The 14,556-nt window shown below is 35.8% G+C and overlaps 1 protein-coding gene across 1 annotated transcript; it reads right to left on the reverse strand.

Moving 5' to 3' along the window:
- Positions 1-5,824: 5,824 nt before the first annotated feature.
- LOC147410183 (uncharacterized) lies at positions 5,825-13,383 on the reverse strand. Its single transcript, XM_086432426.1, has 9 exons — positions 13,277-13,383; positions 12,114-12,154; positions 11,859-11,956; positions 9,997-10,081; positions 9,541-9,648; positions 9,089-9,222; positions 6,952-7,068; positions 6,550-6,649; positions 5,825-6,116 (listed from the first exon to the last, which is right to left on the reverse strand). The coding sequence occupies exons 4-9, from the start codon at positions 10,058-10,060 to the stop codon at positions 5,959-5,961; spliced, it is 681 nt and encodes a 226-aa protein (XP_086288552.1). The 5' UTR covers positions 10,061-10,081; positions 11,859-11,956; positions 12,114-12,154; positions 13,277-13,383; the 3' UTR covers positions 5,825-5,958.
- Positions 13,384-14,556: the final 1,173 nt, after the last annotated feature.

Here is a 14,556-nt window from a genome sequence, read left to right on the forward strand (position 1 = left end):
TCACGGATCTGAAGTCGCTCCTGTCACCTCTTTATTAGTATCGGCGTGGTACCTGTCAAAAATTCTTCGACGCTCAAGTTAGAGAAGTAGAGGAATAATTAAATATATTAGTTAGATCTCCAATCCGTTAAAAGATCCCTCGCACTATGCAAATTGTGCTATTTATAAATCCTTTCTCCGAATCAGGTTTTCCCCTTTTCACGGGAGCTGATCTTAGAGAATCTCCTGATTCTTACGATCCTAAATGAGATGGGGATCTTTTAGATTGGATATACTATACTGGAGAGCTCTCCTCCAAGATCTTTGGGCTTGGTGTATGCAAACCAACATTACAAATATTCTTTGACCATGTCTGCCCTGTTTGGCAGACCAGGTCTTATTTAGTGTTGTACTACCCTTCTGATCAGGCCAAATAATTACTACCTTAGCCTGTCCTTATGTTAGGCAGTGTCCCGTATGCTGATCTGCACATGATACCACTCAATTGGCCTTGACACGTGTATGGTCTAAATAACTGCATGGTTATTTTCTTCTACAATTAGTTTTTGAAATTACAAAAATATCCGTGTAATCTTCAAAATCACCTTTTAATTGATTCTTAAATTACAAATAAGCTTTTTAGATAAATGTGTGTAGGGGTGTCAATGGATAGTGAAAAATTTGGATATTGGATTCAAATTTGAATAGTTTTATATATATATCAAATCCTTATCGGATACGAATTCGGATATTAAGATTTCAAATATGATAATATCCGATTGAAATAATATAATATATATATTATTTTATATAAATAATATAATATATATATTATTTTATTTGATTTATTTATTATATACATAGTATAATATATAATAGGTTTTTTTTAATAATGAAAAATCAATTGGATAAAGAAAAATTGTATTTTTTTTAATATACAAATTATTCGAATTCTAATTGGATATTATCCCATATCCCTTAGTGGACTGTAGCCATGACTATTGAGATGGATGTCTTGTAGAAGAATCATACATGGGAGCTTATTTCTTTTCCCCTTGGTACGCAAATTGTTGGGTGTAAATGGGGTTTCAATGTTAAATATCTAATTGATGGAATCGTTAATTGATATAAAGCCCGACTCGTTGTTAAGGGATTTACACAGACTCTAGGAAAGAATTTTGATGCTACATGTTCCATTATAACTAAACTTTCTATTGTCTCATTTCCTTATTTCTTTGGATGTATGTCACTCATGTCCTTTTCACCAACTGATGTGAAGAAAGCCTTTCTGAATGGTAATTTGTCTGAGATTACCTATATGGACCCCCTCTTGGATTTCGTCTTCAAGGAGAGTATTCAATGAAGGTATGTCATATTCTCAAATCTTTGAATGGACTAAAGCAATTTTTGTGAGCCTGGTTTCAATCTTCTTTTAAGGTCATTTTGTCTATAGGATTCTCTAGATGCCTAGATCATATATGTTTTGTTCGTCGAGGATTGGATGGTTGTTGTACTATTGTTATGATTTATGCTGATGATATTATCCTTATTGGAGCTGATGCCCAGTGCATTTCAAGGTAAAAACGATATTGGGTTGTGCTTTTGAAGTAAAGGACTTGGGTCCTCTTAAGTACTTATTGAGGATAAAAGTGACCCATTATCATCATGTTATTTCGTTATCTCAATGCAAATACACATTGTATCTTCTTTAGGATACTGGTATGCTTGGTTGTCGTCATACTTCATCTCCTATGGATCAAAATCATTGTCTTCAAGTTGAATCTAGCGAGCTATTATCTGATCCTTCTTTTTATCAGAGATTCATAGGTTGTCTGATTTATCTGACTAATGTTAGACCCGATTTTACTTTTGCGATTATTGTGGTCAGTCAGTTCAAGCATGTTCCGTGTACTTTTCACTTTGATAATGTCTATCGTATTCTTTGCTACTTGAAGTCACTTTCTAATTTTGGGTTCGTCCACTACTCAACCTCATATCATATTTCACTGACGTTGATTATGTTGGTTCTATTACGGATATGAGATCTACATCTAATTTTTATATTTTCCATGGTGGTAACTTGATTTCTTGAAAAAGTAAGAAACAAAGTGTGCTTTCCTGTTCTTCTGTTGAAGTTGAATATTGAACTATGGCCTTTGGCACATGTGGGCTTATTGGGATTCGATATTTGTTGACAGAATTGGGATTTCCTGTTTTTGATTCCTCCACACTATTTTGTGACAACAAGTCTACTATTATGCTTTCTTCTAATTCTGTCCTTCACAAAAGAACCAAGCATACAGAGGTTGATGTTTACTTTCTTAGGGAGAAAGTTCAATCTGGTGCTCGTCAAACAATATTCGTATTTTCTTTCGATCAATTTGTCGACATGCTTAAGAAATTTGTTGGACATTCTGTTACCGACTTTCATATTATCAAGTTGGACTTAATTGATATATTTGCACTAACTTGAGGGTGAATATTGGGAAATAATGTTTTTTAGTTTTATATTTGTTTCTATGTAAGGGTATTTATGTTTATTTACCTTGATTAATATAAATATCCTGCCAAACTCTCATTGTGAGACTTGATAATTACTCTTTTATAATTCTTCTGTAAGCCTCTTATAAGGATCCCCCAAAGGAAAACCCAGATAGGACGTAGGGAGGCTACCCACTTGCTAATCCAAAGAAGGTGCAAAAAATGTCACTACTGGGACACTCAAAACCGTCAATGCCTTGCTCTTTCTCATGTTCATTGGAATGCTTGAGACTGCTTCAAAACAACAAAGAAGGCCACCTGCCTTCCTTGTTTGTTCGAGTATAGTGTCAAGGAAAACTAGAGTATCATTTGTGAAATGTAAATGCATTACTAATTGCCTCTCATCCCTTATTGAAAATCCTGAAAGGTTTCCAATCGTTACTTCCCAATCCAGCATATGTCCTAGTGCTTCCACAACGATGATAAACAAGAAAAGGGAGATGGGATCTACCTATCTTAGGACTCTCGAGCTCTTAAAGAAACCATGTGGCAACCCATTTACTAGAATCGAGAATGAAGGGGAAAAAACACAAGCCATGACCTATAAATCCATCCCATGCTAAAACCCATTCTGCCAAGCATGTACTTCAACAAATCTGAATTAACATGATATTATGCCTTCTCTAAGTCTATTTTACACACCACTCTGACTTTCCCAGATTTTTGCTTAGAGTCAATGCACTTATTCGCCACTAGAACCCCATTTAGTATCTGACGCATTTTGATGAAGGTGCCTTGGTTTCTACCGATCAACCCCTGAGTAATACTTTTTAATCTATTGGCTAAGAGATTGGATATGATCTTATAAAAAGTGTTCACCAAACTAATAGGCCTCGGATCCTTGATGCCTTTTGTTCCCTGTAACTTAGGAATCAAGGCAATAAAAGAGCAATTCGGCCCTTAGTCCAACTCTGACTCCTTATGGAATGCCTCCACCATCAACATAAAATCTCTTTTGATTGTCTCCCAACACACCTTATAAAATCTGATAGGAAAACCGTCAGGTTTTGGCGGTTTGTCATTACTCATACCTGAAATAGTTTTCCAAACCTCATCTTCTTCAAAAGTTCTTTCCAACCACGCGCATTGGGTTTCGGTTACTGTTTCAAATTGCAGAAGCTTCGATTTTGTCTAATATGTTTCTGCTTGGTGTATAGAGACGAATCAAAGTCGACAATCCCTTTGGAAACATCTTATTCCCCCTCTTGCCATACCCCATTCACTTTAATCTTTGAGAAAAAATTATTCCTACTGCAAGCAATCACTATGCAATGAAAATACTTAGTATTGTCGTCCCCTTCTTTTAGCCATTTCACCTTTGACTTTTGCTTCCAACTAATTTTCTCCAAGGATGCCAATATCTGATAAACCACTTTCATATTACATCTCGAAACCCTGTCTTCCACTGAAAGTGGACCTCCCTCTTCAATCCTGTCTAGTTCCTTAATTTTGAAAAAGCGCCTCTTTCTTTTTAATGTCAACTCTTTGAAATGACTCCCTATTCCAGTTGATTAGCATTTCCTTTAATGTCTTCAACTTACTTCTGAACACAAACCCAAAATTAACTTCAAAGAAAAAGCTATCTCACTACCCTATCACTAGCTCTTTGAAGTTTTGTTGCTTGAACCACATAACTTCAAATATAAAAGGAATGGGCCCCTTCTAGAGCGTCCTTGTGTCCAAAAGAGTAGGGCAATGATCGGACACTAGATTTGGAATTGCCATCTGCGAGAAAAACCCAAATAAACTGCCCACTCTGTTGAGACCAAAACCTGTCCAACATGTTGAGTACTAGAACATCCTGACGGTTAGACCAAGTGAAGCTTCTTCCTTTTAAGGGGATATTGATAAGGTCATTCCTACTTACAAACTCCCCAAACCTCTTCATCTTATTCGTGACTCTAGAACCCCCTTACTTCTCACACGAAAATCTGATAACATTAAAATCCTCACCCAAGTAGGCGGCTCCAAAAACTCCTTATATCATCTAATTCTTCCCAAAACCTCTTGCACTCCCAGTCTTTTGTTGTCCCATACACCCCCGAGAAAACCCAATTAGATTCCACCCCCACACATTTGCACAGAACTAAAATGGAAAATGGCCCTATCAAAAAATCCTCTACGTCAATGAAACTCTTATCCCACAACACCCACTCCACTTGCAGTCCCATTGGCAGCCAAGTAGTTCCACACCTTGTTCCCGTCACCCCAAATATCTCTCAGTAGCGTTATGTTCACCTGGTTCAATTTAGTTTCTTATAAGGTTACAATGTGAGGTTTGCGACTTTGGATACTGACTTAACGGATGCCCCTTTTGCTCCTATCATTACGGCCACCACGCACTTACCAAGACATAATCTTAATCGACATTGACAACATTGATTTTCCTCCCACTTCTCAGAATTAATGAAGTACCCTCATTAACCTTGCCCCCTACCTTATGGAGTTCCTGAACTTCTTTGGCTACCCTTACTCACAATTTCTTTACTTTGTTCTCGTCCACCACTACCAGGCCTGTGCTAAACGGCAAGGAATTTGTTGTTCATTCACATCCCGATCCACCTCTGCCTCTCAATAAACTCTCTACTTCTTTTTTGATAAAGATTTGTTCTTCATCAATTGGATCCCCTCCTTCCCCAAATAATCTTCTCGTAACACTCTCCAATAAGCTCATATATGCTTCTTGAGTGTGAGTTCCAACAAGAAACCAGATTCTTCTGTCTTAACATCAATGTCCAGCCCAACCGACCAAACGAGCTCATGCACCTTTACAACCTGTTTTCTTGACCTCCATCTTCCCCCATTCCCTTACGTCATCTTCTATTTCGACCACGGCCAGAGGAATTGGCTTTGTTAGAGGTTCTCACTACAATAAATATGGAAATTAGGAACGGTTTATTACCATTCCTAAGTCACTATGAAACGGCTTTCAGACCGTCTTTAATCGAGGCGTCGTTAATGAGGTTAAACGGCCGAAAGTCGTTCTATATTTCATGATTTGGTACGGCTAAAAACCGTTCCAGATCTCTGAATTTGGATCGACTTAAAACCCTTCCTAATCTGCGTCTTTATATAACAGCACACAATACCCCAAAAACATTTGAGACATCGGATTTTATAGAACTGATCTCCTAGGTCTGATACTTTAGACATCAATTATAAACCGATATCTAAAATTATTATAAATTGATATCTAATATTAATTTTTTTTTTCTATTTGCCTATTACCCACGGTTAAAATAAATCCAAATAAAGAACATCGAGGTTCTCTATCACATTAATTTATATATAAAAATAAAATAAATCCAAATAAAGAACATCGAGGTTCTCTATCACATTAATTTATACACAAAAAGAGTTGCAATGAGGCATAATTTACAAATCCAAAATTACAATACATCGATAAACCATTCACAATCATTACACAAGCACAAGTGCTTACAAGGAAGCAATGCCAGCACTCCCATCCCTCCCTATCTTCTTTAAGATCCCACAATGCCCGCAACTACCAAATAAAGAATTCTTTCGTGTCACCACATTGCATATTCTCACGATGAGCTTTCGCACCTTCAAAAGAGTGTTTGAAACAAGTGCTCCTGATCAACCAAAGATGATGCAGATAAGCTTCCACTCTCAAAGATGATGCAAATAGCTGTCTAATCAATTATTTCACTATCTATGGAACACAATAAATACCTATTGTTTTACAAAGAATTATTGATGGAGGAATGTGATTCATGTCAATATAGTTGGGATAGAGGTGGTGATGATTATATAGCAAAAATTGTCGTGGGTCATAATGGTGATGATGATGATGATGATATAGCAAAATTTGTCACAGGTTATAATTACTAGCACAAATGTAGTAAAAAGTCATTTTCCCAAAATGTGACTCACCTGAATTTCACTTTTATAAGGATCCCAAATTTATCAAAGTCCATGTCATGCTCATCTGAAATACATCATAAAAAACGAAATGAAAACCAGGGGAACTAATTTATTAACAGCCGTGGGAATGAAATTAAGTACCCAATGAAACTTTTCCAGCAACAGCCATCTCTTGGAAGTTTCGACTGAATGTCTCGCTTATCTGAGCAACAAGGTTTCTCAAAGTTGGAAGCCAGTTTTCCTGCAAAATCTCTTGGATCAGAAATTTTTTTTTCAAGCAATGACAACTAGTTTACAATTCTACAAATATAGAAAAAGTATATGGATAAACTTTCAGAATAATAAGGAGAGAGAAGATAGAATGGAGAAAAGAAACAGTAGGAATAACAGATACTACAATCACCAAAAAATTAAATATCTGTATTTTCACCTTCAGACTGTCTATTTTACTTAAACACCGTTTTGTGGCAATGACTTCTATTTGTAGGAAAATGGTGAGGATGGATATCAAACAACTAAACACCCAAAAAATGATAAAATTACCTTACGCTGACGATTTTCATATTCTTCCAGAACATTGTGGTTTAGAAAAAGAATAGAATTTGCTTCAGAAATATTATCTTGAATTGCAGCTTCCAATTCCTCAATAGTACCAAGCATCTGCAATTAGAAAAAGTGCGAAAATAGTGAACATTAAGCTTCAAGGAAGCCTAATCCAATTAGGCAAATCCAATTATATTACTTGAAAAATGGTCAAAAAGGAAAACCAAACAGCACAACCTTCAACTATCTATTTGTAAATATAGGTTCGATCTATGTAGACATTTGCATCCATTACATATTGTTTGAATGGTTAGTTCATGGAAGGCAAGTAAGATTGTGCTATGTACCCACATTAATGTTCACCAAAACTGAAATATAGTGACAGCCACAACTAATGATGTGATGTGGATTGAAAATACCGACAAAGTTCATAAATAGTCAAAACCTATGCAACCTTACCGAAGAATGTGTGGACTCCAGTGGCTATAACAATGGTCTCGATTTCACCTTGCTTGCAAGTAGACCCAGAGAAGACTTCATCACCAGGGTTCTTTGTGACTGGTAGGGACTCTCCAGTGCGGGCTTTCCTGTGTTTCATTTTTTTTTTTAAGCATCATAATAGCTGCAATTTCCATGACCCATGATAGATGAAGTGTTATTATTAAAGAAGAAATTGATAAAAGCTTACCCTTAGAGCAATCTTCTTGAATTTATTCATCGTAGAGAAACGCATGAGGTGTGATAAGACAGCAGAGTCTAGAGGTTTATACGGGGGAACTCCATCATCCACAATCCATGGGTGACCTGTTAGTATAGAAACCCACTATCACACTCACAAGGAAGAATCAAATGCCCGCAACTACCAATCGAACAGTCTTTCGTGTCACCACATTACATACTCTCACAATGAGTTTCCGCACCTTCAAATGAGTGTCTGAGCAAATTCTCCTGATAATCAAGGACTATAAAGTGAGAAACCTTCATGTCCATTGTTCAACTCTAAAGGCAGTCCAATCAGAAGCATAAATAAATTGAATACAAATAAAAGTACCTAAGATAAAGGACTCAGAGTCCGTGTTGATAACAAAAAATCAAATTTTATTTGATGTTATTATTTTTTAAACATTACCAAGTGAAGGATTCTCAATGAAAAAGTGATGAAAATGAAATTTGATAAAATAAAAAACCGATCAACAAGCAAGAAACTAACCTTATAAAATTCATAAAATAATCAATGGTTTTCTCAAGCTTCCATCCTCCATATTCTCCAGCCCATGGAGGAAGTAAGTGGTGGAACAAAGTCAACATCACCTTCATTCCATATGAGCGAACCCTTTGTATGATCCATATATATCGCTCCAGTGCTGCATATTTAACCTATGTCATGAAAAAACTAAAATAAAATATCATCCAAATTTATCTCTTAATTTATCTCTAACAACAACAAAGCCCATCAAAATCGCTTATCTATTTCTTCTACTTGATTCATTGTTGGGCTCGATACAAAAGAAAGTGGTCACCTCTGCTGTGGTGTAAAAAAAGTCCCTGAACTAAACCTCTCTCCTCTTTCTGTCAACCAAGAATTTTCACTATCTAGTATGCATAAGTTACTTTTACCAAAAAACACAGTTCTAGGTCTTAACAAGCAGTTCTTGAACACTGTCACCAAACAATCATGTTGTAATCATAATTATTATAAATGTGCTTTGAAGAGAAGCAAATATGTTAAAGCACTTCAGTAGAGGTGAAACTTGACTATAACACATTGTACTGACGAAAAAAAAAATGGAAACTAGAACTAGAAGACTTAAAATGTTTTAAGGTGAACAGATGAGCCGCGAGGCACTCATGGATGCGTGAACATCATTCATTCTAAGGAGGGAGGCTTCCACCTCACGCTGCTTTTAAAAAAAAAAATGCTACTAAGTTATGCTTCACAATGGTGACACTGCCATATGTCTACATAGAGAACACACACCTGTGGTTGTTCTGAACATCCATCATTTCCAGAGTTCCATTTTGCGGTTCGTCTTTGACTTTTGAAAGAGGTGAAAAAAACTGAAAAACAAAGAAAAAGAAAGTCAATATAAAAGGAGCACACACAATTCTCTGTTTCTTTACTTCAATGATTAATTACCTGGTGCATTGAGATAAACACAACAGAGATTCCTAGCATAAAGTTTATTGTCAGTTTATGACCAAATAATGCAGCTGATGCCATGCCCGTAAAAATTGTAGCAACGGTTGATGAATATTTCTTCAAAATTGTGTCTGCATGTATCAAAGAAAGTTTCGATTAAAATGGATTCTACAGAAATATTTACTAATGTATAGAACACTAGTTCAAAAAAGCCACCAATTTAGAATGAGTGTACTAGAGAGTTGTATGTAAAAACTAAAGCAACAATGCATAAACAGTAAAAATAAAACAGAAAAGATAAATTTATTAAGCATTTTCCCCTACAACTTTCTCAAGATGTCTGACAAGGGAATTTTTTGTTCTCATTTTAGTGTCTGTGATACTTGATGCAGTATATCCTACTTAAAGATCTGGTGAAGAATAAGAAAGTTGAAGAAGAACAATCTAACCTACATATTTGAAGAAAAATGAGGACAAAATTCCCTGAGCTGCATTGTTTAATATCCAAAGCATGGTAGCTTTCGAGTGTCCTTGAAGGATATCAAAGCTATCAGGCCCTAGAAACAATCAAGATAAAATCAATTATGAATATGACATACACAAAAAAAATAATATTGATTGCACCACTGCTAGGGGCCACTGATGCTAGCAAAGACAAAGCCATTGACATCAACTTTGTAGTGGCTAGTCCAGAGGCAACATGGCCAGTCTGGCCTTCCATAGGCTCTCTTGAACAATGGTGACATGGCCAATCTGGCCTTCCACGGCTAAGTTACTTACGAATGAGAATAATTTGAACAAGCTTTGGAACAGTGATGGTTTGTTGTGATGGAAACATAGGAGTAGGTGGGGGAGGGCTCGCCAAAATAATTGTTAGTTGAAGTATCTAGCAAAACTGATCATACCTAAAGGAGGTATGCATACATGCACCCCTGATTTTTCTCGATTGGCTGCTTGCACTTTGGACATGGCTTGGAGTAAAATAATTTCCTGAGCATTGGATCAGCAATATAAATCAGTATCGTGTAGAAAATGTAAGACAATTAACACAACGAAAGAAGAAACCACCTTATATTCAAACAAGCATGGACTCCAAAAAAGTACATTACCACAACTATCACTCAAATATATAAACATTTAAAATAATAAAAGTTGCGATTTCAAATAACAGAATATGTTATTTTGTGCTTATATAACTTGTAAACCTATTAAAATGGATATTGTGGCTAAAGTCCTGCATCCTACGATGGGGTAGGCATCTCAACAGATTTAAAGTGTTCCTTTCATATCATTAGTCCTCATAGTGATCCATATATAGAACTCATAAACAACTAGAGTAATAGCTCCTAAGCATATTTGGATTAAACATAAAGCATAGACTGCTACTTAAGAGACTCTCTTGTCTACTTAATCGAACAACTCTTGCAATAAAAATGCACCTCATCTCTGGAAGAGAAGCACTTTATATCTATACCAATTAATCATGAAAACATACATATAAGATTAGCAAATTGTAACAGCTTTAGTAATAAAACCATATAAAAATGAAAAGCAAAGAATAAAATAGGAAATCGAACAAGTTCACATGAATGGACATCATTTTTGTTAGGATTCTGCAAGACTATATAGATATTCCAAGATTTTTCTCCCCCACTTCATTCATAGGTAACAAAGCCCATATAAGCTATTGTACCTGATATACACTAGGTTCTAATGCCACCCATGTGTTTTTGATTGATTAGCTTTCTGTTGCATGGTACTATAGCCTGCAAAGTTATATTACAAATAAATATCCACACTTAAAAATAGATGTTCTAAAAACTGAAATATTGTGTTTATTACTAAAATAGCAGAGAATGGCCAATCGGACCCAAACAATCAATCTTGGTTTGAATCCCACTAGTTCCCAACCATTGCAAATATTATTCATATTAACACATTCTAATATCCCTTTGAATAAATTTAATATTCTGAAATGCCCATAGTTTGATGCACCTAGTATAGTCATGTGTAACAAAGCAGAATGGAACTCAAGGTAAAACTAAAATACTACTGTTTTATATGCTTGATTATAAGAAAGTACCTTTGCAAAAGTAAATTTCCTATTCCAACCAACACCTATTCAGTCATTATCAATATATTCCACAGGGCCAGAAATGCCAGTTTGAGAAGCATATTCAAATACACTACAACTGTGATGTTCATCCATCAACACAATGAGCATTTTTTGTAAAACATAGAACTCAATTACAAGCAAATAACTAGGTAATCCCTCCTATTACACAAGTTCTTCAACAATGACCACATTCAGTTTGGCATCAATTTGTTTGAAATATCACTTGATAAAATGACACTATGAAAATTATAGGTGACACAATACATACCTGCTATAACTTTGAAAATTGCACATTCAGTGGGTCTTTCACTAAATTAGCATATATAAATAAGTATGGCAATCCCATGGAATAGGAGATATTTTGTCCTTGAAATTCAATCTCATAGGCTTTTGTCTTTGAAGGTTTCTTGTTTCCACAAGAACTCTGCTTTTTTCAGAAAAAATTTTCAAACTTCGCAAATCCTCATGTTATTAAGAGGATGTGTCACAACAAAATGATCAAATGAACAGGAAATACTAAAAACAAACCTGTAAACAAAATGAGCAAAAAATCGACTTATGGTCAAGGGGGTAAACCAAATATTGCCAATTTAACATGGGATGTTTCTAAGATACATTAAATAATATGATTTATGTGGAAGAAACCCATACCTTAACAGCCCCAGCACTGCTGGGAATGATATTAAATGAAGCAGCTCTTCCACCTCTCCAGTCCTTGCTGGATGGTCCATCAACAGTTTTCTGTGAGGCTGATATCAAAAAGGCAAATTAATTAATGTAAACAGTGGTCATGAGGCCTTGGCAAGGGTAGCAAGACAATTGAATTTATTAAGAAAAATCATTTAGAAATATATATAGAGAATTAAAACAGAATAGTGCATGAAAATAGAGGAAGAAAAGCAATACCTGTTAGCACTTTAATACTCCTTGGATCATCCTTTTCCCTCCTACCATAAAAAGGCAGAAAACTATACCAAAATTGCAAAAAAAATTACAATGGAAAAATATATGTAGAGAGTACACCAACTTTTAGAGGTGATCCTCACCATTGTAAGTCCATAATAAACTCTATCGGAGCATTAGCATATACATTGTTAAGAATATCATACAATTATTTTCCATAAAGTTCAAAGAATACACTACTAAAAAAATTTGTTAGGGGATATTAAAAAAAAAGTCTCTTTTACTTTTTTCTCCCTAAAATCAGAAACTACCTGCTACGATTAATGGTCATGGTACCCGGACCATGAGTCATCACTCTAAAATACAAATTGGGTAGACTTCTATGAACTTTTTGTATAAAAATCTGTATATTTAGCGAAGTTAAAAAAATCACTCTAAAAAAATCGATACCCAATGTGAGCATTATTCCTCAGTGGCCACCCATAAGGGTGTACTCTCAGCCTGTGATGTGTGGGCAATGCACATGCCCCGAGATTAATTCTTAGACAAGACCATGGTCTATGGACTGGGCAAAGCCTAGAAAAGGGACCGGTTTGCTGTCCATAGGGATACCCAATTATCAAAAAAACAAAGGATGCTGCCATGATCCAGGATCAGGATCACTGAATAATTTTTCTAATATCAGTTCTGTGATATCTTTTTGTAATTCTCTCTAAAATAAAACTATTAAGGCCTGTTTGGATTATAGAGTTGGATTTGAAATTTCCATGAATCAACTCTAATTCGTGGATTAAGTAGGCAAGTTCCAAGAGTTATAAATCCCCAAATCCAAGAGGACTACATGCCCTCTAGGCCTACTGTGCCATGCCACCCAGATCTATTGAGCTGGAATTCTGTGTTGGAAAACCAATTGATAGGGTTGGGTTTCTGAGTTGCTAAGCAAGCAAGAGATTAGCAAAAACCCTAAGTAAAGAAACAAAAAATATTCTTAAAAGATCAAACAAGACATTAAACCCTACATCGATCGGAATTCCACCTAAGAAATGCAACGATCTCAACTGAAAACTAACAAACCAAATCAGATCTGACTAAGAATCGATAATAGGGTTCCAAAATCATAAAAAATGATAGATCGAAAAGAAAATTAAAAGAAATCAAGATCTTACCTGAGAGACGAGGGGATTTTGACGATTCGAACCTTAGGTTTCGTAGATCTTAGACAAAGAACCGATCGACATTGAGGGACGAATGGATTTTCGCAGATCACCTTCCCTGTCCTCTCGATTTAACTCTTTCTGCCTTTCGTCTTTCGTTCTAGTTAGAACGAGAGAATAAGGACGATTTCTTCAGTCTGGTTCGGATTAAAACCCATGGGTCGCGATTTAGAAACGGCTCCAAACATAAAAAATGGTTTAAAACCATCTTTTATTAGAAACGGCTAAAATCCGTATCACTCTCCTATTCCAAAATAACCATTTTTTTGTAGTGTCTGCATGGGTATGGGTATCTGAAACAACCTCATTGAGAGGGACTATAGTCTGATTTTGATTGTGCTCCCCTCTGTCCCAGCAACTTCGCAATACCCAAGCCTAGCTCGAATGTCTCGGTTGGGGTCATGTCCTTCCACCGAGTGCAGTAGACAAAGGAATTCACCTTGGTCTGAACCATCCAAGCTCTTCCATTGAATACCGTTACCATTATTAGTAAGGGATTTAATACCTCCCAACCTCTTTTGTCGCCTTGCTCCAACTCTACCACACTAGCTCTCCTCCAGCGACCTCCACTTCGTTTGTTGGAGAGAACTCAGCCTCAACCTATTCTTGTTCGGTCAAGAGTCAAGACTATCGCTTCTGTTAATGGGGGGTAACATAAGCACACGGGCTTTTTAAGAGCTCACAAGTCTGTGACTGATCCAACCCAGGATCGATAGTGGGCTTAAGCATTAGCTGCAGCGACACTTCTTCAAAACACTATCCTCTTGACAAAGAACAAGATAATTATTTTCAATCCACTCAATATCATCTTCAATTATGTTTTTTCCCCAAAACCAGCCATATTATTATCTTCATTTTATTGTTTTCTTATCTTCCCTTAATCCATTTGACCGAACCTAAGATTTTTCTATCCAAAATTCCAATTTTTTTTTTAAACTACAAGAAAAAGCCAATCTTAGCTTGAGTTTTGAAGTAGATAGAATCTTAAGATTGATGATGAGGGTTAAAATTTAAACTAAAGAGTTTGAAGATGACTGCTTAATAGGTACCCATTTAACCTAAACCAAACTGAAATAAAAAATTGGTAAGACTACTCAGGGTCCTTTATTGGAATAAATTAGAATCAAGTCTCTTAGAACTGAACTAATTGAGAAAGAAAATCGTAAGGAATTAGTAAAAATAGAGAAGTGAAATCGGTTAAGGAGAATTTTTTAATGGTTTTGATTCTTGTC

This window comes from Akebia trifoliata, chromosome 2, assembly GCF_017979445.1.
Source record: "Akebia trifoliata isolate Shusen 1 chromosome 2, ASM1797944v1, whole genome shotgun sequence".
NCBI classification, from domain to species: Eukaryota; Viridiplantae; Streptophyta; class Magnoliopsida; order Ranunculales; family Lardizabalaceae; genus Akebia; species Akebia trifoliata.